The sequence below is a fragment of the Apostichopus japonicus genome, chromosome 21, assembly GCF_037975245.1.
Source record: "Apostichopus japonicus isolate 1M-3 chromosome 21, ASM3797524v1, whole genome shotgun sequence".
Classification (NCBI taxonomy): Eukaryota; Metazoa; Echinodermata; class Holothuroidea; order Aspidochirotida; family Stichopodidae; genus Apostichopus; species Apostichopus japonicus.
The window spans coordinates 3,691,131-3,713,643 of NC_092581.1; the positions used below are offsets into that span (position 1 = coordinate 3,691,131).

At 39.4% G+C, this 22,513-nt stretch overlaps 2 protein-coding genes across 3 annotated transcripts in view; one reads left to right on the forward strand and one right to left on the reverse strand.

Moving 5' to 3' along the window:
- Positions 1–20,980, forward strand: part of LOC139962846 (cation-independent mannose-6-phosphate receptor-like) — a 45,610-nt gene extending 24,630 nt beyond the window's left edge. For both annotated transcript variants that reach the window (XM_071963216.1, XM_071963217.1), the window contains 24 exons: positions 326–542; positions 1,078–1,209; positions 1,933–2,175; positions 2,769–2,829; positions 3,147–3,288; positions 4,214–4,346; positions 4,588–4,716; positions 5,225–5,493; positions 6,127–6,327; positions 7,367–7,513; positions 8,902–9,069; positions 9,578–9,782; positions 10,694–10,773; positions 11,797–11,966; positions 12,166–12,305; positions 13,094–13,235; positions 13,584–13,664; positions 14,487–14,570; positions 15,266–15,483; positions 15,966–16,069; positions 16,530–16,609; positions 17,415–17,561; positions 18,440–18,515; positions 19,173–20,980. In XM_071963216.1, coding sequence (XP_071819317.1) covers positions 326–542; positions 1,078–1,209; positions 1,933–2,175; positions 2,769–2,829; positions 3,147–3,288; positions 4,214–4,346; positions 4,588–4,716; positions 5,225–5,493; positions 6,127–6,327; positions 7,367–7,513; positions 8,902–9,069; positions 9,578–9,782; positions 10,694–10,773; positions 11,797–11,966; positions 12,166–12,305; positions 13,094–13,235; positions 13,584–13,664; positions 14,487–14,570; positions 15,266–15,483; positions 15,966–16,069; positions 16,530–16,609; positions 17,415–17,561; positions 18,440–18,515; positions 19,173–19,331 — 3,528 coding nt within the window. In that variant the 3' untranslated portion in view covers positions 19,332–20,980. The remainder of the gene's footprint in view (positions 1–325; positions 543–1,077; positions 1,210–1,932; positions 2,176–2,768; positions 2,830–3,146; positions 3,289–4,213; positions 4,347–4,587; positions 4,717–5,224; positions 5,494–6,126; positions 6,328–7,366; positions 7,514–8,901; positions 9,070–9,577; positions 9,783–10,693; positions 10,774–11,796; positions 11,967–12,165; positions 12,306–13,093; positions 13,236–13,583; positions 13,665–14,486; positions 14,571–15,265; positions 15,484–15,965; positions 16,070–16,529; positions 16,610–17,414; positions 17,562–18,439; positions 18,516–19,172) is intronic.
- LOC139962845 (serine-protein kinase ATM-like) overlaps positions 19,826–22,513 on the reverse strand; it is a 62,713-nt gene continuing 60,025 nt past the window's right edge. The window contains exons 59-60 of the mRNA XM_071963215.1: positions 22,365–22,428; positions 19,826–21,694 (exon numbers count right to left, since the gene is read on the reverse strand). Of these exons, the coding sequence (XP_071819316.1) occupies positions 21,320–21,694; positions 22,365–22,428 (439 nt within the window). The 3' untranslated portion in view covers positions 19,826–21,319. The remainder of the gene's footprint in view (positions 21,695–22,364; positions 22,429–22,513) is intronic.

The following is a 22,513-nucleotide window of genomic DNA, read 5'->3' on the forward strand; positions in this document are numbered from 1 at the left end:
CTCTAGGTATGTACACGAGTATGGGTTTGTTACTATGCATGTCCGATGAAAGTATCAACATGCCTATGCGTGTGTTACCTCTTATGTCCACTCAAACTTGGGACCTTATTTGTACCGGTATTTGGTACTCGTACTCATACTTGGGACCTTAACTGTACCTGTATTGGGTACTGGTACTCCTACTTGGGACCTTAGTTGTACTGGTATTGGGTACTTGTACTCATCCTTGGACCTTAGTTGCACTGATACTCTGAATCCTACTTGGGACACTTAACTCACACTATAAGTCTGCCAACAACCATCTTCTCTCTTTCCTTCTTCGAAGAGAGTGACCGGAGAGGGTTGCCAGGTCTCTGTTCCTGAGCTCAGCTACCAATTTGACCTCAACAGCCTCTACAACCCAGACAAAGATTACGAGGTCACAACGCCTAAGTACAAGTACAGCCTGAATGTCTGCAAGAAGCTGGTCTCGTCGTCAGGGTCATGTGCTGATGTAGGAGGTTGTCAGGAAGAAATTGCTAACAGTAGAGGAATCTCTGCAGGTATATTTCTGTGACTCTGCTATTCACTGCAGTCGGGAGGGGCTGGGGAGGGTGTGGGGGAATGGGGAAGGGTACATAGAGGGCAGGTGCTCTTTCAGGTTTGTTGAAAACCTTAAATGTGCCCCATTTCATGAATTCATAGAGGATACCTTTTGTTTGCGACGTGACCCCTCAAATCAAACTTGCACACATATCTCACTGCTGTCGCTTAAAGCTGCATTTTACGTTGGGGTCATCAAACTGTTTATTACGCCAACCCTTGCGTGTAATATGTTCACAAGCAGATATCCCTAGGTGAATGAGCTACTCATTACAAGCAAGTTCTTAAACTTTTGATCCAAAACACGAAAAAGGTTTTGTCCCACATATTTAATGTATTGTGCTTTCCTTTCTATTGGCAAACCTTTGAAATTTGTTGGCCCTAATGTCATTTTTTGTTTTGCCCTTTTTTTCGTGGACTATAGCCAATGAAATATTTAAGTGACGACCATAATTTGAAGTTTTCTTGTGACTCTTCTGTGATTTTTACCGATAGGAATTGCCAACGGAAATTTGATGTATGACAACGGTATCTTGAGGCTCAACTACACAAACGGCGCAGCCTGTCATGACAATGTCTATGAGAGATCAATGGCTATAAATTTTGTGTGCGATGACACGTTATCAGGTAAAACTAATAATTTCTTTATCTATGCAGATTTTTAAATGAATCTGTTACAAAGAGAGACAAAAAAGAAATGGTGTCACAAGTTCCAATTTGTTGTTTGGAAACATGTGATTATCCTTGGAAATCTTATGAAAATTTGTGTGAAAATTTGTAAATTTTGACACAGATTTGCCAGTCGTCAGCCTTTGGGCACTCGGGTTTTCACATGGGCAAAAATGTCGAGACCCCAGAACGCAGGTTGTTACAGTAGACAAAGAAATCCAATGTTTTGATATTGTTTTAAAAAAAATTTAACAACGGGAAAAAGCCCCCCCCCCCCCGTCTTAATACATTTATATATATAAAGACGGGTATAAAGTATAAAACAGTTCTACTGGTTTAAGGGCTATTTGGTAATATCTTTGTAGATTTTGGAAGTCATTCTATGACTGAATGTCACCTTTTCATTTGCTTTTTGTGATAAAGATGTAAAGGGTATCGGGTATAGCTGAAGATTGTGAGCTGGCAGTTTAGGGAGGGAGTTAAGGGGGGGGGTTGGTCAGTGAGGGGAGGGTGGTGGAAAGGAGGCTATCATGATCATAGATAAATTTGTATGGAATCATTTTTATAACTCATCCCTACATGAGATTTTGTATTCTTATCGACGCTTTTTACAAACAACTGTCGCTTAAAATTGCTGCCCACCTCACACCAATTTCCCCCCCTCCTCCCCCTCCCACACAGATAATGGACATCCAGTCTTCATTGGAGAGACCCGCGATTGTACGTACCAATTTGAGTGGGCGACCCCGTTGGCGTGTGCACCCTTCCCTCAGGTGGAATGCAGCTACCGCGGCCAGGACGGTCAATTTGACCTAGCTCCCCTCGTCAACGTGGACGACAACTACGAAGTATCCGGCGGCGAGGAAAACCAGGCCTTCTATCTGACAGTTTGTCGTTCCCTCAGGAATATTCCAGGGAAGAAAGGTTGGTGAAAATATTGAAAAAAGTAGAATGTGGGGGGGGGGTTAGATCTGGTTATGTATGTCTGAATGATGCTTTTATTGGAGAAGTTTTGTTTATCTAAACAGACCTGTTTTAGCTTCCTGTCTTACCGCTCAATATATCTGCACATTCCAGTGTTTCAGCTTGGAAAAGAAATATGGTGAATACAACAAGAAAGAGTGATTAGCAAGATTCCACAATGATGAGATGTTTTTGCTAAAATATGAAAGTAAAAAATATTGCAGTTGTACCAAACTGAAAACTTAAAATTTTTTTTTTTTTTTTTAATTGCTGGGTTGTAAATGACAGACCAACACTGTCAGCTAGCTTCATGTCGCCACTTAGCAACCAGTCACTTATGATCAAACGCCTGCAGAAAAATATCATGTCGTGACTTTGGATATTATAACTACTTTGCTTAAAAAAGGTGTGTTTCGGATTTGGAACATCAACATGTCGGCACACTCTATCTAGTTTCTATGAGTAACGTTGTGATGTGAAACATGAAGGGTTTGATTCGAAAAACAGAAGTGGATATTGAAGAAGACATCAGTTTCTTTTCAATTTCTTTTTAGGTGCTGCTTGTCCCACGAATGCTGCTGCATGTCTTGAAACGCAAGAAGGAGGCCAAACAAAGTAATTACTTCAATTAATACTCAGAGAATCATGCTAATCAAGCACAGACTACTCACTGATATAATTATAAAAAAAAAAAAATTATTGTCTTTGATTTTTTTTTTTGGTCTTCCATTGTTTGTTCCATATTCTTCTTTGTCTTTTTTGTCTTCCCTATTGTTTTGTCCTATTCTCTTTTGTCTTTCAAGTTTTTTTCCCCCTATCCTTTGTCTTTTTGTCTTTTGTTGTCTTTTTTTGTCTTTCTCTTAATGATCTTCTCACGATATAAAAGAATGCTCGGCTAAAAGTATCGTGTCTTGTCGGTCTTCCTTTTTCAGATACATCAACCTAGGTGAGGTGACGACAGGTCCTACCATGGAAGGGGACCATCTGGTCCTCAGGTACGATTCCGGGGATCCCTGTCCTTCGGGCAACAAGAGCAGCACAGTGATCAATTTTGACTGTGACCCCGAAGCAGTGGTAAGTAAGATCTAATGAAAGGTAGTTTGATTTCTTGTCCGAGAGACAAGGTAGCCTTTAACCGACAGCTGGAGTACTACACAAGGCAAACCCCCCCTCCCCCAACCCCTTCCAAACTTTCCCAAAAGAAAAAATGTGAATGAAAAAGGGGCGGCTAAAGTTAAGGATGTACCCACTTACCGTGGCAAATGGACGTTAAACTATTCGTGTAATAGAGAATAAAGACCGTTGCTGTGGCCGAGTGGATAAAGGCGGTGGCATTTGAAGCAATGAGGCTTAGCAATCGGGAGGTTCCGGGTTCGATACCCAGCCGGGTCATAGTAAGGTGGGTTTTTCATCCAAGTGCAATCTACGGTTTTCCCATGTGAAATGACTTACTAATTTGAAAAGATTCCAAATTTGAGTTGAAAGATGTTGAATTGGAAGCCACCGGACATGTAAGTTGTAATCCATAAGCCTTTGCGGGCTTCTCCCACATTTGTGGTCGCTTATGCGTCGTAAAAATAACTACTGATTATTATGATTATTATAAAGATCTCCGACAGTCTGTTCTACATCCTCATTGCCTATCGATTTTTCGTGTTAAAAATATCTTTTATCACAAACTCCCCAAAATATACATTTGTGTTTTTGTTTGTCATTTCGGTCATGTCTGCGAACTTTCATCGACTTCAGTCAATATCGTGGCTGGCTAAATGCTTTGTTCTAATCATAGGCCCTGGCCCGCATTAATAGGGTCTTTAAAAAAGCCCTCTCGCGAGCTGGAGAAAAATTTATAAAACCTGATTTCTGGATGGTCTCATTTTTTTTTTTTTTTTTTAAATATCAGAATATAAACCTAAGCCTTTGGATTAATGTGTGCACTCGATTCGCAACAGATACCGATGTGTGGGTAATTTTATACTTATTTCGGTGATATTTTCAGGGAAGTCTACCGGAATTTCAGTACGCGGAAGATAACTGCACCTATGTCTTCATCTGGATGAATAAGTTAGCCTGCCAGATCACGCACGAGGACGAAACGGGGAGAGATTGCAAAGTGTCTAATCCAGTCACAGGTAAGATTACGCAAAACTCCAATAGTGAGTTGAAAAAATCAAGAAGATTGAAGTTTGGGAAAGTGCCCAGAAGGGGTGGGTGGGGGGTGTTGGGGGAGGAGGTAGTGGAAAACAAATTGGTGTGTCGAGGGAATTGAATTATTCTGACCTGTAACGGAAGTTATTCCTCTCAGCATACATGTACTTTCACACTCTGTGTAACTTGCCCAACGATGTTTTTCTTTTCAACCGTGTTTTCCAGGATTTGAATTTGATTTGAAAGTTCTCCAGGGCGTCGACACCGTCAACATATTCGGTCATGACCAACACGTTTACAACATCAGTATATGCACCGCTCTGACAGATACCCCCTGTGAGGGAAACAACATCGGTGAGTTTTATATAAAGCGATGGGTGTAATTTTCTGGGCAGGAAATGTAGAACAAGTACACTTGTTTTAGCCCATGTCTAATAATAAATAACGTTTTGAGTGAGACAAATTTAAACGGCTGTCCTATGTCTTACAAGTACAGGAAAGTACACTTAAGTACAGGAAAGTACAGGTAGGACACTTAAGTACAGGAAAGTACAGGTAGGACACTAAAGTACAGGAAAGCACAGGTAGGACACTAAAGTACAGGAAAGCACAGGTAGGACACTAAAGTACAGGAAAGTACAGGTAGGACACTAAAGTACAGGAAAGTACAGGTAGGACACTAAAGTACAGGAAAGTACAGGTAGGACACTAAAGTACAGGTACGACACTAAAGTATAGGAAAGTAAAGGTAGGGCACTTAAGTACAGGAAAGTACAGGTAGGATGCTAAACTACAGGAAAGTACACTAAGGGCACTAAATTTCAGGAAAGTAACTCAACCTTTTTTTCTCCCCGACCGAAAGGTGCCTGCCAGTCGCAGAGGGACGTCCCCTCCCCAAAACATTTCGTCACGGGCAAATTTAACCGACAGGTGTTCTTCGACGACGGCGTCCTGTCCCTCCAGTACGACGACGGCACGCCCTGCCACAACGACAACTACAAACGAAGTACTGTCATAAACTTTGTCTGTCCACATGAACACGACACTCTCGGTGAGCCGGTCTTCATCAGCGAGACCGAGGACTGCACGTACTATTTCTCCTGGCACACGTCGGTCGCCTGCGAAGAGTTTGTGAGTCGATCGGGGAAAATGTTTTACGGTCTGTTTCGGAATCAAATCCCACAGTGATTTCTGTGTCGTCACACACTTAATCGTTCGAATTATGTCTCCAGAAAATGCTATGTGACGATATCATATTGCTGATTATTAAGAGGGGAGGGCCCCGGGTGCAGGGGGGGTGGTATTGTGGGGTTCAGGTTGCATGTAGCATGTCTTTAAAGGACAGGTATGGGCAGAAATTCTACTCACTCCTAGTGTTAGTGGTAGTTTAAGTCGAAACGTAATGGAATAAGGCCTGAATACTGTCCCCACTACAGTGTTTCATGTAACTGAGCCTAAACAGTTGAGGTGTGCACAAAATTTGGAATCCTGACATTAGGCAAACACTAAAATTTTTTTAGCTTGAATGTGACCATGCAAACTATTTCTTGGTGTATTTGTGAAAAAAAATTTTGACACTTATCGAGTGCAGAAATGACAGGTTCAATTTTTTTTGACTGATGTTTTCAAATTTTTAACTTTAATTTTTTTTTCATATTTGTGACCATTTTTGGCAATTTTAATCAAATGTAGGTCTGAGGTCCAAATTTTTTGCACAATTTGCGACATAGCAAGTTGAATACTCGGTTTCTCTCTTCTACGTAGATTCAATGCAGTGTGATGAACGGAACGGAGACGATCGACCTTTCCCCTCTGGTACAGAAGCGTGGGTACTACATAGCGCCCTCTATGGTCGACGGGGTAGGCATAACTTTTGTCAACCTCTGTCGACCTCTGAACCCCATCGAGGGTACCCTGTGCCCTCCCAACGCAGCCGTCTGTCACATGAAGGATGGTAAACCACAGGTGAGATGAGTTTTGTTTTCAAAGATAGTCATTAAATATTTGACTGTTAAGTCATGACATACATATGTTATTATAAGTCAGGTAAAAAACTATTTTTATTTTGCGTTTAAATTCTTAGCTCTCTCTCGAAATGATGCCAATCCTAATAGTCGCAATCACAAGTTTATCACCCGATTTAGGGGATTTATCGGTACGTTTCTCGATCGGATATCGGATTGTGAATGGGTCATGCTTCCGGGACAAGTTTTATGATGATACTATTCACTAAAAATGTTCTTTTCAATATTTCTACCATCATACTCTTGATAAATGACTCGTGATTCACTCTTCTCCATTAATATTTCCAAGTATTGCGACTTGATTCGAGTTGATAAGTTATAGGTTTCTCACCCTACATATCAAAGTTCCCCCTATTTGCTTAATAATAAACCCTATAAATGATCAAAATAATGAATGAATCATTGCTATCAGGTACATGAAGCTACCCTTCACTGGATAGCTGAAGCCATGTCTTGCCATTGATGGCAAATTCATGTCGTTCGGTATCATTTCAGCGTAAATTACGAGAGGTTGTCTTATAGTTCTCGCTCAATCGATCCAAAGTTTCATTTCATACATTTATCAGTTTGTTTGTTGAAAGTACTTTAGAATGAGAAATTAACACCAAATCTCGTTGGCGACTTTTTCCTACAAGTCTTTCGGAATGCCTCTATTTGGCAGTTTTTCTGTGGATTGATACCAACACGATATAGAGTTTGCTTACATCATTGCGTCGGTTGAGTAACTAGTATTCGGTAGTATCTTAGGTTCTTAAAACTTTCAATTTTTAGATCGCCCTTCTGAGTCAGGTTGTGAACCGTATTGGGTGGTAACCTCCCTGCTTAAATTGTCGACATTTCCAAAATGTCTGGGTGGTAAAATGATTCAAATTCCATTTGGTGACATTTCTCTATCCAGTGTTGTTGGACTTGACTCAAGCATCCTGCAGTAAAATTTTTTGAAATCACAGTTAATTTTTTAACTTTTGATATTCATGCAGAGTCTTGGCCGTATCGATGAAGACCCACAGATCGGTGCGGACGGAAACGTCTTCATCAAATACACCAACGGGGAGAAATGCCTTGAGGATGCAAAAAGAAACATCTCTTCCATCATTCAGTTCAGATGTCAGAGAGGAGAAGAGAAGGTTAGAAATTTGGGGTTTTGCCAAAAAAGCACAGAAAATTAGTAGAGGGCGCCGTCATATGGGCCCTATGTAGTTCCGTAACAGGTGACAAGCTGTTGCTATGATATGCAGTGGCATGGTGATGCGATTGGTCGATCTCCAGAAATAGCTTTGTTATGTAGTAATTATCTGAAGAACAATTTGAATTTGAAACATACATCCAAAGGTTTTGAGTCAGCCTAACTGATTTACCAACCTCGACCTGTGTTTCCTAAAACATTTCCTAAAATTTATGTTTGGCCAGAAACTGCACAAATGGAACCATGAGCCACTCGATCTTTTGGCTTTGACCTCAGAGATCTGTAAACATTTACAGCTCAAGCACACGAGGGCCCGGAGTAGTAAATAGAGATGTACGGTCCCTGTAATACATGTTTTTTTTCGTTTGGGGAAGACTGCACAAGTGGAACTATGAGCTGGTGGGATCACTCGATGTGTTCGCATGCCTTGGCAGGGGTTTCCACTTCATTGCACAGCTTTGACCTCAGAGATCTGTAAAGCATTACAGATCAAGCACTTAAAGGCCCAGAGTAGTAAATAGAGATGTATGGCACAGTAAGAACACATGCAGTGACGGCGCCCTCCATTAAAACGCTGGAGGGTCCGAATGACACTTTTTTACAGTTTCAGTGATGAAAGGATTTATGGAACGTTAATGCAGTCGATTGTGTGGGACATGCAATGTAACATCTGCCATCATGCAAAAGGCCTTCGAGCTCGAAATATGTCATAGTTTTATTGCATAAAATGGTCAGAACAGATACCCAAGAATTTACACTCGAAGCAAACATCAATTAATGTTTTACACCTGTGAGACTTTGTAACAGGTACACCAATGTGATCCTGTAATGGTTGTGTAATTTAGGTATGTTAAAATGCAAGACAACCACCTGTTTGTATAATGCATTAGTAGCTTTCGATGATGCGAAGTGCAAATGTTGCCAATTTTCCCTATTTTAAATATGTCTATGCAACTCTTAATTCAAGGCCTCCTTAAAAAAACGCAACCTTTTCTTGGGTAAGAATTTTTTAGTCCCCTCTAACCATAAAATGATGTGTACATATGAAATAAAAGAGCCAAATACATTCAGCTAAATAGTTACCATGGTGATGTCATTCCACTTGGCCCACTGCCAGATATATTTTTACATGAAACCAAATTTCATTTACCTAATTTATATATTTTATGATTAAAACATCTGGATGTAGATTTCATCTACTAGTAAATTGAAGAAACTATAAAAAAGAAGAAAAAAATCACAGTTTTTGAGGCATTTAATTTTTGACCATTTGAACACCACATCTTTAAATCATATTTAAATTTTTCCCCCCCCTCCCCTCCGTTTCAGGGTCAGCCAACTCTTATAAGCTACGACAATTGCACGTACACATTCGAGTGGTCTACCTATGTGGTGTGTCCGCCTGCTGCAACTACCGACGGGAAAGGTTGCATCTACCGTAACGATGTCATGGAATACCTGTTCGATCTCAACGCTCTGGCACAGAAAACATACAAAGTAAAGTTGGATCCTTTGTATTTTCCTTTGTATCATCCTATGTATTCTTCCTTCGACAGTAATTATGCAAATTGACCAAAAGTAACATTTCATCCTGAATAATAGTGTTACTGCATGGCGTCCTGGATCTGTGGTGGAAATTTCACTCATTGGCATTTGCCATGGACCATCGCCAAAGCTGCTAGGCCTGTGTGGGTGTGTACCGGGTGTGTGTGTTGGGGTTTTTTGGGCGGGGGGAGGAAGGGAGAGGCTGAAAGAGAAGTGGACCACTTGCTCAAAATTTTTGTTTCAATTGGTTTATTGACTCTTTGTCTGCAGACGAATCGTCGAGCAGTCTTCAGACGAAATTAAGTACGAAATTTTGAATAATACAGAATGCATAAATTATATATCAATTAAAGTAATAACAAAAAAATGAAGTCAAAGTATTTTCAGTTTGGCATTAATATACTCTACAGTTTGGTCCAGGAATATAACCTTTTTTTTTACATCTAACTTTTATTTTTAGATGAATCCAGCAACTGGGAAAGAAGTCAGTCTTCAGCTCTGCGGAACTGTCCCGGCGAAGGAAAGCTCTGAATGCAGTGGAGCAGCAGTGTGTCTTAAGGAAGGACCGACAGCCGTCTCCTTGGGGCAGAAGAGCTCTCAGGAATTTTCCTTTGAAGGAGGAACCTTACGAGTGTCCTATTCCGGTGGATCGGCATGTCCCCACGGTCAGTCAGGAATAAGCTAAGGGCAGTTGGCAGTGTAATGGGAACAGACATTTAGGGCAGGGGACATCTGTACCATGCACTGGTCTTTCTGCAGTGCTGCAGGTTCCACATCGTAGACCATACGGCAGTTTTATTTAGCAAGTTGTCGGGAACTGTTGCTGCAATTTTCGTCGTGTGACAAATTAGCTGAATCGGTCGCGGAAAGTTTCGAGTAAATGAAAGAACGAAAGTATGAAAATGATTCACTGCAAAATATTCGTAGATTGGAGACACCTCTAGGCATATAAACCCAAATTCTGTGCTATTTCGTTGGTTTATTTGAATTATTGAACAAGAAACTCGATAACAATGCATTGGAATTTCCGTTTCCATCATTGCTAAATGAAGACTAAAAAGTAATGCCCAGTAGTTTCTAGTTGTTCTAAGGATGACTTTTTTATGGATGTTTTTGGGCTAGAAAATTGACTCATTGTTGTAAGGTTTCTAAAACTATATGCAAAAATGTTGCAAGGAAATTGAAAAGATTAAAAAACTATATGAATTGTTTAATCTTAGACCTGAGCATAGTTGAAATATCTTGTGGCTTACAGGGGGGTCTCATATGAAGTGGCAATTGGTAGCAACACTTGGAATTTATTTTGGATTTCTAAAGTTTGACAAAAATGTGAAAAAATTGTTTCATTTCAATTTTTGTGTGTCCAGGTAGGTCAGTCTGTGACATTTTTAGATGCCACCGTTTTGCAACTGACAATTTCGCCAGATATCAGAGTTAGTCGAAAAGGATTTTTCAAACTGTTAGAATTTTCAGTTTGGATTTGCTTCTATCAGGAGTTGATACATTGTGCTTGTAGCATTTGATAAAATTTTCAGTCTGTTATGGATTTTTTTTTTTCTCTCTTGTGCATATTCAGGTAAAAATGAAAAAATGGAAACGACCATTCTGTTACGATGCATTGATAGTGAAGAATCGGAGGAGCCTACCTTCTTTACGGTAAGTGATGTAACTGAACCCCACCCCACCCCGAAAAAAAGGGGGGCCAAGGGAAAATGGTCGACCAGGGATCCAATCCAATATGGATTTGAATAGCTCACTCAATTTTAGAGAATGTAAGCCTGAGGCTTTGAATCTGGTTATAAACAGTTATTTCTTTGCTATTTCAAAATTTGGTCCTGTATTTGCCAATGCAACTCTTGTATTGTGGCTACTGTAATGGCGAAGAATGCCGTTAAAAGTTTCTTGTTTCCCTCCCTCTTGGTTTCAGTTAATTTACATATGTATAATATATGTATATATGATATGTATGTATATTATATGTATATATATATATATATATATATATATATATACGCTGGGGATTATCAAGATTATCAGTGTACTTTCCGTTAAATAGGTCTTAGAGTTGTCGGTGTCTTTGACTTTAGCCTTGTAGATGATGTTGGCTGACTGCCAGTTTCCTTTTAAGGGGCATAGGTCCTCTTATCGGCAGTTGCAAGCTTCCTTTCTCATTTCTTGATGTTAGTGGCTGAGATATGTTTGTTGTGTCCTTTGATGATGCTGGTGATGTTGGGCATGCAGCTATAGCTGACCTTTGCAGTGTTTCTGTTGACTTTCTTGTTCAATTTTTATTTCTTCAGGAAATTTTTGTTGATGAATTCAAGGAATGTTGGAAACTGTTGAATATTTATACATAATACATAAAAATATTATATGTATATTATATTGATATATATAAATATATATTCATATAAGATACATAATACTGTATATATAAATTATATTGATAGATATAAATATATATACATACAAGATACATAATATATCTATATAAATATTATATGTATATTATATTGATATATATATATATATACACATATATATATTTAGATATAGATATGCATATATATATATATATATATATAAAAATATGCATGTACTGATTGGTTGTTAATTTCTACTTTGAGATTCTGTTGACTTCCTATTTTACAAAATTTCTCTTTCCTAATTTGTGCGCAGGCCGATCCCCATTATTGTCACACGACTCTGCAATGGGATACCCCGATCGCTTGCCCCCCGCAAACCATGCCTTGCACCGTGACTGATGGCAGAGGCGCACTCTTTGATCTTCAGGGACTGTCCCAGATAACTGGAAGTTGGATTGTTTCCAGCAGCAACAATAACTATAGGTACAGTATGATGGCTGAAGTGGCACCAGTCCTTGGCAATTGGGATAGGGAGGAGGGGGCAGGGGGAGGGAGGGGGGTGTGGAGATTTTGTTCCATTTTTTGCCTAAAATGCGGAAGATTCACTGTACCTGTTTGGAATATGAATTACAGTAACTCTTATCCATTAGTAGCATTGATAAATTTTCTTCTTTCATCGTAGGTATTTTATTAACGTCTGCAAACCGGCCGTGAACAGTCTGGACGGTTGCCCAAAAGAAGCAACCGTCTGCCGGGAAGGACCGACTAAAGAGGATGTCGAAACCGTGGGGAAGATATACACACAGAATCTGGAATATGAAGGTAATAATTAAAACTGTGCAACCGGAGTGGACTTTGATGTAAAAACCACTTTTGTGTTTTGTTTTGTTGATTTTCAATTCTATCGCATTCGAAGATGGAGAGGGCCCATTTGTTTGGTCATTGCAAAAAAAAATTCAAACCCTTTTGGTTAAATTGGAACAGTTTAGCTTTCCAAATTTGACATTTTAAAGGCGAGTGAAAATATGAGGTAAAAGAATGTCTTAAGTGGCGTCTATGAGATCGTTTGCTTCAAGTTCACTCCTGGTGCAAATGTCTTGTTACTTCCGCTATCAATTTCTAGCGGGATAAATGTTTACACTATCTTGGAAGAAGATGTGATGTCGTAGAATCAAATCTGACGAAACACTTGTCGTTTCAGTTCAGATTTCTGGATAAGAATATTACTATCGTTACATAAACCGATTACAGTAAGGTTGGCTTCCTCTATCTGCTGATATGTGTAATGGGAAAGAGGAAATAGGCAAAAAAGTTCATTTGGCTGACGTCCAATCTGTGACAAAAAAAAACACCGTCCTGCTTGAAAACTTTTGAAAAAGTTAACTAATCAATTTCTCAAAGAGTTTATGTGTCTGAGGAGACAAAATGGAATACAACTGTCTTCTCCAGGATTAATTTAAAAAATATTAAACCAACATTTACAACTTTAATTTTTTACCTAGGTTTTATCAATTTTTCCTGTTTTTCTTTTCATCTTTATGAGTGATGCGTTGCCCTTTTTTTCATGTATTCTGTAATAAACAAGTCTTTATTCTTTAAAATCTTCACAGAAGCAGATGGGAAGATCATCCTAACCTACACAGAGGGACTTATTTACACCTGTGGTTCAGGAGTCAACAGGAGTGGATACAAGGCAAAGGTTCGAATCGCTTTTTCGTGCAGCAATAAAGTTGGTTCTCCCGAATTCGAAAGGTAAGCTAGATTTAACATCCACGATTCCGATTCTCAATCGCAATCGTAGAATGCATACGCAAGAAGTACAATAGGCATTTAAGTGCTACCAGCGAGCAGGTCACATGACCCTCCATACTTATCGAAATACAGCAATTCTAGCCGACTGCTATATGTCTATGGGGCGGGGGCCATCTTGAATACAAAATGGTGGCATTTAAAGCAGCACTGATGAACATGCTTTTGCCTTCTATCTAGTCTTTTAGTTATATAGTTCATTGGGGGAATTGGTCCTTATTGCCCTCTAGAGTTGTTATTACAGGATATTTGGAGATCCTTAATTTCCTCCCATTCTTCCCTTTCCCGCAGTGAGGAAATTGAAGGTGGAAGTTCTGACACATGCCTGGTCTCGTTCTCTTGGAAATCGAAGGTGGCTTGCAAAGTCAAGAAGTAAGTTAAAGAAAAGAATAAATAATTTGTGGTAAAAATAGTATATAGCTTTTTATGAATTTTTCATCGTTGAAATTGTTTTCAGTTTTGCTTCAACGTCATTTGCATGGTTTTGAACATCGATTGACATAAAGGAGAATTTCGATGACGCATCTGCATTTCTTACGTGGAATTTCATTATTTGAAAAAGGCACTTATGAAGCATTGGCACTGATTTGTAGAGTTTTAGTATTTAGAAAGACATTTATGACCGTTAAATATATCATTGACATTTTCACCCAGTTGGGGCCATTTTTTTCTGTACTGTGCTCTCATATTAAAAACAGTTGTAGTGGCTGTAAGAGAATTAGTGAGTATCTGGTTATCTATCAGATAAAGGTAGGAACTATTCATACTGTCAGTACGGGCGCTTTAAAGCATGAGATGGGAGTACAGCATAGGGTGGTATTAGCATTAGGAAAATTGTGGCGCTGACAAATGTTTTGTACAGTTTCAGTATTTAAATGACATTAGGAATATTCATGAACTAAATTTTGTTGGCGTGTTTCAATATTGAGAGAAGAAACTTATGAATATTAATGTACCATTAAATATTGGTTTTGGAGTTCCCAACATCGGCCCACAATTTATTTCACGTCCCGGCTGGGCAGTTTCAAATGGGATATTGTTCCTGTTTTGTGAAGACTAGATGCGAAAGGAGCATGCATTCCACTGTTTATGGAATGAAAATTTAAGCCTAAGCTTATGATAATACCACCAGTGGTTGTAGAAAGAGACGTTTATGAATATTTAATGAAGCATTTGCATAATTTTTCTCTGTAGAGCTCCAGTACAGCTGACTGATGGCAAAGTGACCGATCCAGAGACAGGAGTTGAACTTGACCTTCGACCTTTACTCAGGGGAGAGTAAGTGAAAATTATTGCTACATTGAAATTAAATTATTATGATCTTTTGTTTTCTTCCTTTCTCTGTGTTGTGCTTTTCTTATTCTCATGTATACCGAAAATGCCATCTTCATTATTTTCCTCCTGAAAATAGTCGCAACTTATGCCCCAATTCTTATATGCAAATAAGGCTTAAGTTGGATACATCATGGTGTCTATGTGTGTTGTACAGGTAGGCTTTGACTAAAATCTTGCTGTGTATTTTCAGACGTCCTCAATTTTGTCACATTGATGCAACAAACCTATCGTATTTTCCTTTTATGCCCAAAAAATCCCACATTTTGATCTCTAATCAAGTTGCATGGCAGAAGCTGCTGTTGTAACATTGCAAGGAAAACGGATTTTCTTCACAATTAAATATCTATTTTTATATTAAATATCTATTTTGTACAGGCCTAAATAATTGGAGATGACAAATTGAGTCCTCACGTTGCTACGAATTGGTTCAAACACATTGAGAATCTGCAGCAACAGATAAAAAATATTTTTTCTTTGAATGGCACTAATGGGCTTTAGACTAAAAGTTATTTTTTGTTTGGAACAAATGTTGTCTTCTTTATAATGGGAGAGTGGGTTATGGAGCTTTCGTTTGATTTTTTCAATTAATAGTATTTTGATATGTAATTTTATTTGAATGTTTCCTATCTTGCCCTTAGATCTCCAGATGGGTCATGGCTAGTAGAGGGGGATGACCGTAGCTTGACCTCCAATTCTCTGGACCAATACCAATATTTCATCATGCTCGCCGACGACAAAATGGAAAAAAGAGGCGAAAACGACGAATGTATAACCGCTGCCGTTTGCCAGTCCAAGACTGACAAACGATTTTTTAGGAATATTGGGTTCCAGTCGGAAAAAAACTATTATATTGAAGGTTTGTGGAAACTTTTATTGGGAAAGATATTTGTGTTTATTAGAATGAAGAGTGGGGTTAGGGGAAGGGTCCGTGGGGGGGGGTGGTGGATAGTAGGAGATAGAATTGTGAGTGGATGGTGAAACTGGTTTTGCAACAAGCCTGGTTTCACATTTGTTTTTATTTTGCCTTCTTTGATAACAGTCAAGCTCTCTCTCTGTTAAGAAAAAAGGTAATGTGGGGGGGTGGGGGTGGGGGGTCCCTGCCATCCCACCCTTGGCATATTTTTTATTTTAATATACATAAAGTAATATATTGCTCCATTTATAATAAGACAGCAGAGAGAAAATATCACAGGTGGGTTTGAAAATTCATTTAAGGAAAGTAGATTTAGACATGTTTATCCTTTCCTTAGCTGGATAAACTTTTTTTTGCAAAACCAATGACCTCTTCAACGGTTGTTCATGTGACATGTCAATATTCCAAGTCCTTTGATTTTCCAGATGACACCTTGGAATTGGTTACCAGGAACCCAGCGTCGTGTCGAAAGGACCATTCTGATGTTTTCAGCACTGTCATCTTCAAGTGTGATTGGGAACAGACGCCCGTAAGTAGATCTGAAAATATTGTTACTCACGGCTTGTCGCGGGATCGAAGAAACTATCTCACACCACCACTCCACTCCAACCATGACCCAAACTCAACTGTACCTTCACATGAAGTCCCACCCAATTCTTAACCCTCCCAGCCATCACCCTTATTGCGCCCCTCCCATTTCCCAACCTCCCTTCCGTCTTCATGAGAAGAGACCAAAAATCTTTTGGCATGAATTGGACAGGTAACAGAAAGGAAGCTATTTAGGGGTCGGTCAAAAAGTATTGTTTGAAAAATTCTAAATAACTTCAATATTCATTGTGTCAGGACCGGTCAAATCAGGGTTATTGGTAGGACAGAGACCAATGAATGATAACACTATATTTTGATGATAAACTAGTACATGTTATTATTGATGCATAAATAATAACTACATTTTCCTTTTCTTTCTCCTTTTCTGTCGTCCATTCCAGGGCCGACCAAAGTTTTTGTACGAATCCGGAAACTGCCAATATTTCTTCATATGGGAAACATCTCACGTTTGCCAATTAATGTAAGTGGTGTGTTTAACCATTTTGATGTATATAAAGCAAATCATTTTTTATCAAGAAATAGTGACAAGAGGGAAATGATGATATCAGTTGTCAAATTGTAAAGTTACTAAAATTCTCGTCAGGATGTTGTCGACAGTTTTGTTATCTTCCAATCCAGGGAGTAGGTTGTAATCTTCATGGACTAATAGTCTTCTCCAATGTTAAGACCAGCTTGTCATTGGTGCTATCACTGCCATTATCCATAGGCGGATAAGCTTCATCTGTGATGGAAAATTGACCGTTTTCAAGATGGCTGATACAAGCCTCTTTCAAAAAAAAAAGCTTGCCACATGCACACACTGCCCGACTGAGAGAGGCTCGAACGTCGTGACATAGCTCTCAATAGTCGTCAAGACTCGTAGAGTTGCACCCATTCACACTGTATGGGCCTGATGAGTGCTCATAAGCTCACATGTGTTAACAACTCCCCCCACCCACCCCACCCCCGATTGGTTACGTTCGGCAAAAACTGGGCCGTCGTAGGCGTGAACTACTGTAGGCTGTTGGCTGGGGGAAAAAAGCTATGCGTTTATTTAGCCGCTTTGAGTGAAATCGATACAAAACGAAATTGGCAAACTCTTGGTCGAAGTGTCACACACACTAACTGACTATCCATTTTTTGCCACATTGATCAGATGTTCAAGTCAAGTCATTTTCATCTTGTGAGCAGTGTTCAGCTGGAGAGGCGTGTGTGGGGGGGGGGAAGAAAAGTCCCCAAAGAAAACGGTTCATTATCTGAATTTTGCTCTTCCTTCTCTTTGGTAGATCAAATGGTGGAGGTGATTCCGGTGGCGTTGACAATGGTACATCGAAGGGAACACAGAGGGGGTCCTTTGGAAAAGTGGTTCTGGCATTCTTCATGGTGGTCTCAATTTGTATTTTGGTTATTGTCTTTCATAAAAGAGAAAGGAGGTGAGTTGTTTAGTATTGATTGAGGTTCTTAAAATCCTGAACATATTTTTAAAAACCTCTTTGATCAAACAATAACTGTATTTCACAGGTAATATTTGAGTTTGTACTTGGCACTTTCACAGCAGTTTTCAAAGTAACTACTTGCTGAGGTTTTTGTGGCTGATCGAGTTGAAATTTTTCTAATACAAACATGGGTTGGTTTAATACGGGATGTAAATATCATATTATATTATTATGTGAAGAGTCCTGCACTATGGCATGTGATAAGAGTATTTCATATGATTTTGTATAAACCCATTTCTCTCTGAGGAAATGACTTTATAATCAGAGGTTCTCAAGTAATTCTTCATGAGGGTCAGAGAGAGAGACATTGGTCGGGGTAAAGGTGAACCAAAGTGTCACAAGACCTAGCTTGTGTAATGCGCAGAATTTGCCAGAAGTGTTCTTAAGCCCAAGGCCTGAAGGGGTGCAATATTTTGTTATTATTCTATGCTGGGCCGAATCAAAATCTTATGTAGACCCCTGGTGCTGCCCAGTGCTTGCAAATGGTATCGTATGTCGTAAGTTTGCCATGCTGAGACGGACAATGTTCTCGTTAATAAGGTTAATGGATGTGACAATGAGTACATTTATCCTGAAGCAGCATTCTTTTCAAGGTTTGGTGAGAAGGCAAATTTTAGACGACAGTACAAGAAGGAAAAAAACATTGATTTTGTAATCTTATGTTTTTGGATATATTTAACGCGAGTTTAACTCTAAGAAACGCTGAAATTAGCAGGAAATTCCAGGGATCTGCTTAGCATGTTGAATTTATGAATTGATCCATATCCACGTATAATAATATCAGTTACGAATCGATTGATATCGTCCTTTCGCAGGTCAGCGATATATGTCCGAATCAGAAGGTGCTTTCCTGGATCCTATGCCAACGTTCCAACTTATTCATATTCTCAGGTAAGTTTAATTTATTAATTAATTAATTAATTATGTCAAAGAAAGTTAAGGAGGATTGCTCTCGATGCATTTCACATCCACTGAGAGATCATTTATGGTGAAACCATCCAAGAGTGTTATCTGCAGCCATGAGTTATATAAATTCAACACTGCGGTTTGACTTGAAGCTTTGACCTCAGTGGGGCATATGACAGCAATGTCCTGTTAGTTACCCAGCTATTAATGCATAAACACTCAATATAATATGTAACTAATATAACACCACCGTTCTATATAACACTACCGTTCTATATAACACCAGTGTCCTGTATAACACCACCATCTTGTATAACACCACCATCTTGTATAACAAAACCGCCCAGTATGACACCACCGTCCTATATAACACCACCGTCCTGTATAACACCACCGCCCTGTATAACACCACCGTCCTATATAACACCACCGCCCAGTATAACACCACCGTCCTATATAACACCACCGCCCTGTATAACACCACCGCCCTGTATAACACCACCGTCCTATATAACACCACCGCCCTGTATAACACCACCGCCCAGTATAACACCACCGTCCTGTATAACACTACTGTCCATCTCTCTTTCCCCACTCACTATCTTGTCGTTTTAACACACTGATATAATTTGTCACGTGCAGTTATCGAATGGGGATCGTTCGGTGTCGACCCTGGAGGAGACCAGAGGTCTGTTCGACAGCGACGGGGAAGACGAAGAGATACTCAAAGAGACGTCTCCGAATCCTCTGGAATATAAAGACGACAGCGACGATGATTTACTCGTCGACTCGCGAGTATGACCAATGCTGCACTGACAGCTAGAGTTCACTCTCAGTAACTCGCCGTACAACATCTGAAGAATTCCTTTGATGAAATGAGAAGGCTGGCAGAGGGCGGCATCCAAGCGTCGATGCGTGTCCAAGGCTTTTATACGATATGTGCTATTAGAACACAACAAGTATGTGCGGAATTTGCATTCTTTTGGTTTTTATTCCAAAAGTAAAAGATTGGAAGAGCGGCTGTAAATGTTTTCATTCTTTTCCGAGCCAACCTTTCAGAATGTATCATTGTTTTGTTAAGGGGGGGGGTGGGGGGATCACTCACTCTGTGATTTGTGTCGCAAAGTGCCTCCCTCTCTCCCTAGATGAAATTTTCAATCGCTGTCTGGGCATGAAATATATTAATCTTAGAATGGATGAAATATTCCTCAGAACTATAATCAGATATTGATCATGTCTCTAGTATTTTATCATAAACTAAGTTATCTTAAAGTAAGACTCAAGAGTCACAAGAAAATATGGAAAATTGTGATATTTAATACCATCCTTCAGTAACTATTACAAACTTTATACATAGTTGTAGTTGAAATGGTAAAAAAAAAAAAGGAAAAATATTGGGAGACACAATAATGTGAAAGGAAGAAAGTGATGTAAATCATTCTAGACAGGTATTAAAAAAATCTTTTTAACCAATGCAGTAGCAGCTATTTAATTTTTTTTACGTTTTGCTCTTTGCGGATGTTGACATTGTTGCATTTTAAGTCAAAGGTGGTGGTCTACGGCCAAATACTATTGCATCAACCAGTGAAGTGTAAATATAACAGCTGTGAAGTTAATGTGTTCAGTTCTCAGGTATCTTTCATCGGTGAGAAATTTTATTCATGAAGGGAGTAGTGGCAAAATGGACGACTTAGGTTGAAATAATGTGGCTAGGTTAGTTTTGGATGTAAATTTTACAGGTTCAAGTTGCTGTGGCATGAAGAGAGAGGGACAATTTAGCACAGTGAATATATTAATGTTTCAAATTTGTTACCGTTTTGTCAAAGTAACAGGATAGTATGTGATCACGTGAAAATGTTTATTTCTGAACAGTAACTAACAGGTGAAGTAAACATTTCAGGGCAAACTGAGCAACTGGAACGACATTGTGAAATTCCTGACTGTTAGGGGCTTTCACTATTTTTGATGAGGAAACCATTTTGTTTTGGGGAGTGGGGGGGGCGGGTATTATGTAATGTCAAGCCGGTGAGCTAGTTTTACAAAATTCCGTTTTATACACAATTTTTCTTTTTTTCCTATTTTATCACAAACCAGCTTTGTGATGTTGAATTTTTATATAGAGCAAACATTGGAAATGTTTTTTTTTTTTTTTGGAATATGCAACAACTGTGGCAGTAGTCAATATTATAATGTGCAATCATACCTGTATTGATAATTCTACATTTAGTCTCATTTCATTTCTATTTCTTCTTGTACCTCTGTGACTAGAGAGGTTCAGGTACACGAGGTCAAATTCATGTCAGTGCTTCAAACTAACTATTCGTTGTTTCACTGTAATTTACAAATGTTTTATCGTCACAAGTTTGATTGAAGTAAGAATTCTAAGTGTTTGTCCTTTTGGGGGTAATCCCCAATGGCTGTTACCAATGAATAAATGGAAAAAAAATTAATTTCATTTAAGTCAATTTGTAGAACTGACGGTAGTGTTATACAGGGCGGTAACCTCTTCTCTAATCCAAAGAGAGATACCGCCATCACCTAAGATTTCTTTTTGTAAATAGCCTTGGCAAACATCCTATCTATATTATATATACAGCGTTTTGCATATTTGTAACTGTTTGATCATCATACCCATGGCTGCCAACCAGGGCACACCCTGCATAGATTCAGACCCATGGCTGCCAACCAGGGAACACCGTGCATAGATTCACACCCATGGCTGCCAACCAGGGTACACCCTGCATAGATTCACACCCATGGCTGCCAACCAGGGCACACCCTGCATAGATTCAGACCCATGGCTGCCAACCAGGGAACACCCTGCATAGATTCTTTGGGTCTCTGGCTTCTTGTATCAAGTGATTGATCTGCCCCGAGACGCTCAACGTCACTCCTTCTTCCAAGCCTTGCAGTTTCTGTCGCAGTCTCAACAGCGCCCTCTCTGCCACTGTGTTCACCTCCTCCTTGTTCTGCTCGGCCTGGTACCTCGACCGCCCGTGATGTTCCATCTGGTCGATATTGAAGGACGACATGTTGCCGACGGTCGCCGAGGTGTTTGTGTCTCCTCCCAAGCCGTCTGCCTCCAGTTTATCTTGTTGCTTCTGGAGGGCCAGGGCCTTCATGGGAGACATGGTCCAGTCGTACAGTGGATCGTACAACAGCACCTGTGAAGAATAAATAGAGTGAGATGCCAAAATAAATGCGAACGATGATGGCAAAGCTACATCATCGGGTTGATAGCACAAGAACCTGGTGAAAACTCACAGTAACACAGTGTAGTACAGTACAGTATAACAGTACAGTAACACAGTAATAAAGTGTAGAAATATCGGTGACGATGAAGCTGTGTTATGTTATGTAATGTTACCAATCGCTACCCGATGATGAACCTAGCTTCTTACTCCAAAAACGCAACCTAAAATCAGTAAATTAAATTAAATGATTACATTATCCATTATCGACATTTTGTCACTTTTCATACCAGTCTGGTCTAATCACATTGTCAAAAATTCAAACAGGCACTTCTTTCAATATCTTTTTTGGGTGTTCCTTTGTAATGGTGGTCTGAGACCCCCTGGTATTCAAACTGGGGGTTGCGACCCTTTTGGAGGACGGCTAAACTCATCCCCTGAGGAATAAGATTGCTGGTGTTTGTGGAATGAAGAACACGACATACTTCAAAAGTTGCAAAATATAACACAATATTGCAATGCTAAAATTTCTCATTAGGAAGATGTTTAACCACCTCTCATGGACTCCAGTCCACAAGTAAGAAAACATTGAAATACCAAGGGGTCTAGGATAAAAATACTGAATGTTTTTTAATTAAATCACCTCTAGGACTGCTAATAAAGCCTCTTGGTTGTGTCTCATCACCTCCATGGTCTTTTCACAACATCTGGTCGAGAAATGGAAAGATGGCGAAAAGAACAATTTATAGGGTTATTACGACCAAAATCGCATGTCAACATGACAACGTTTGT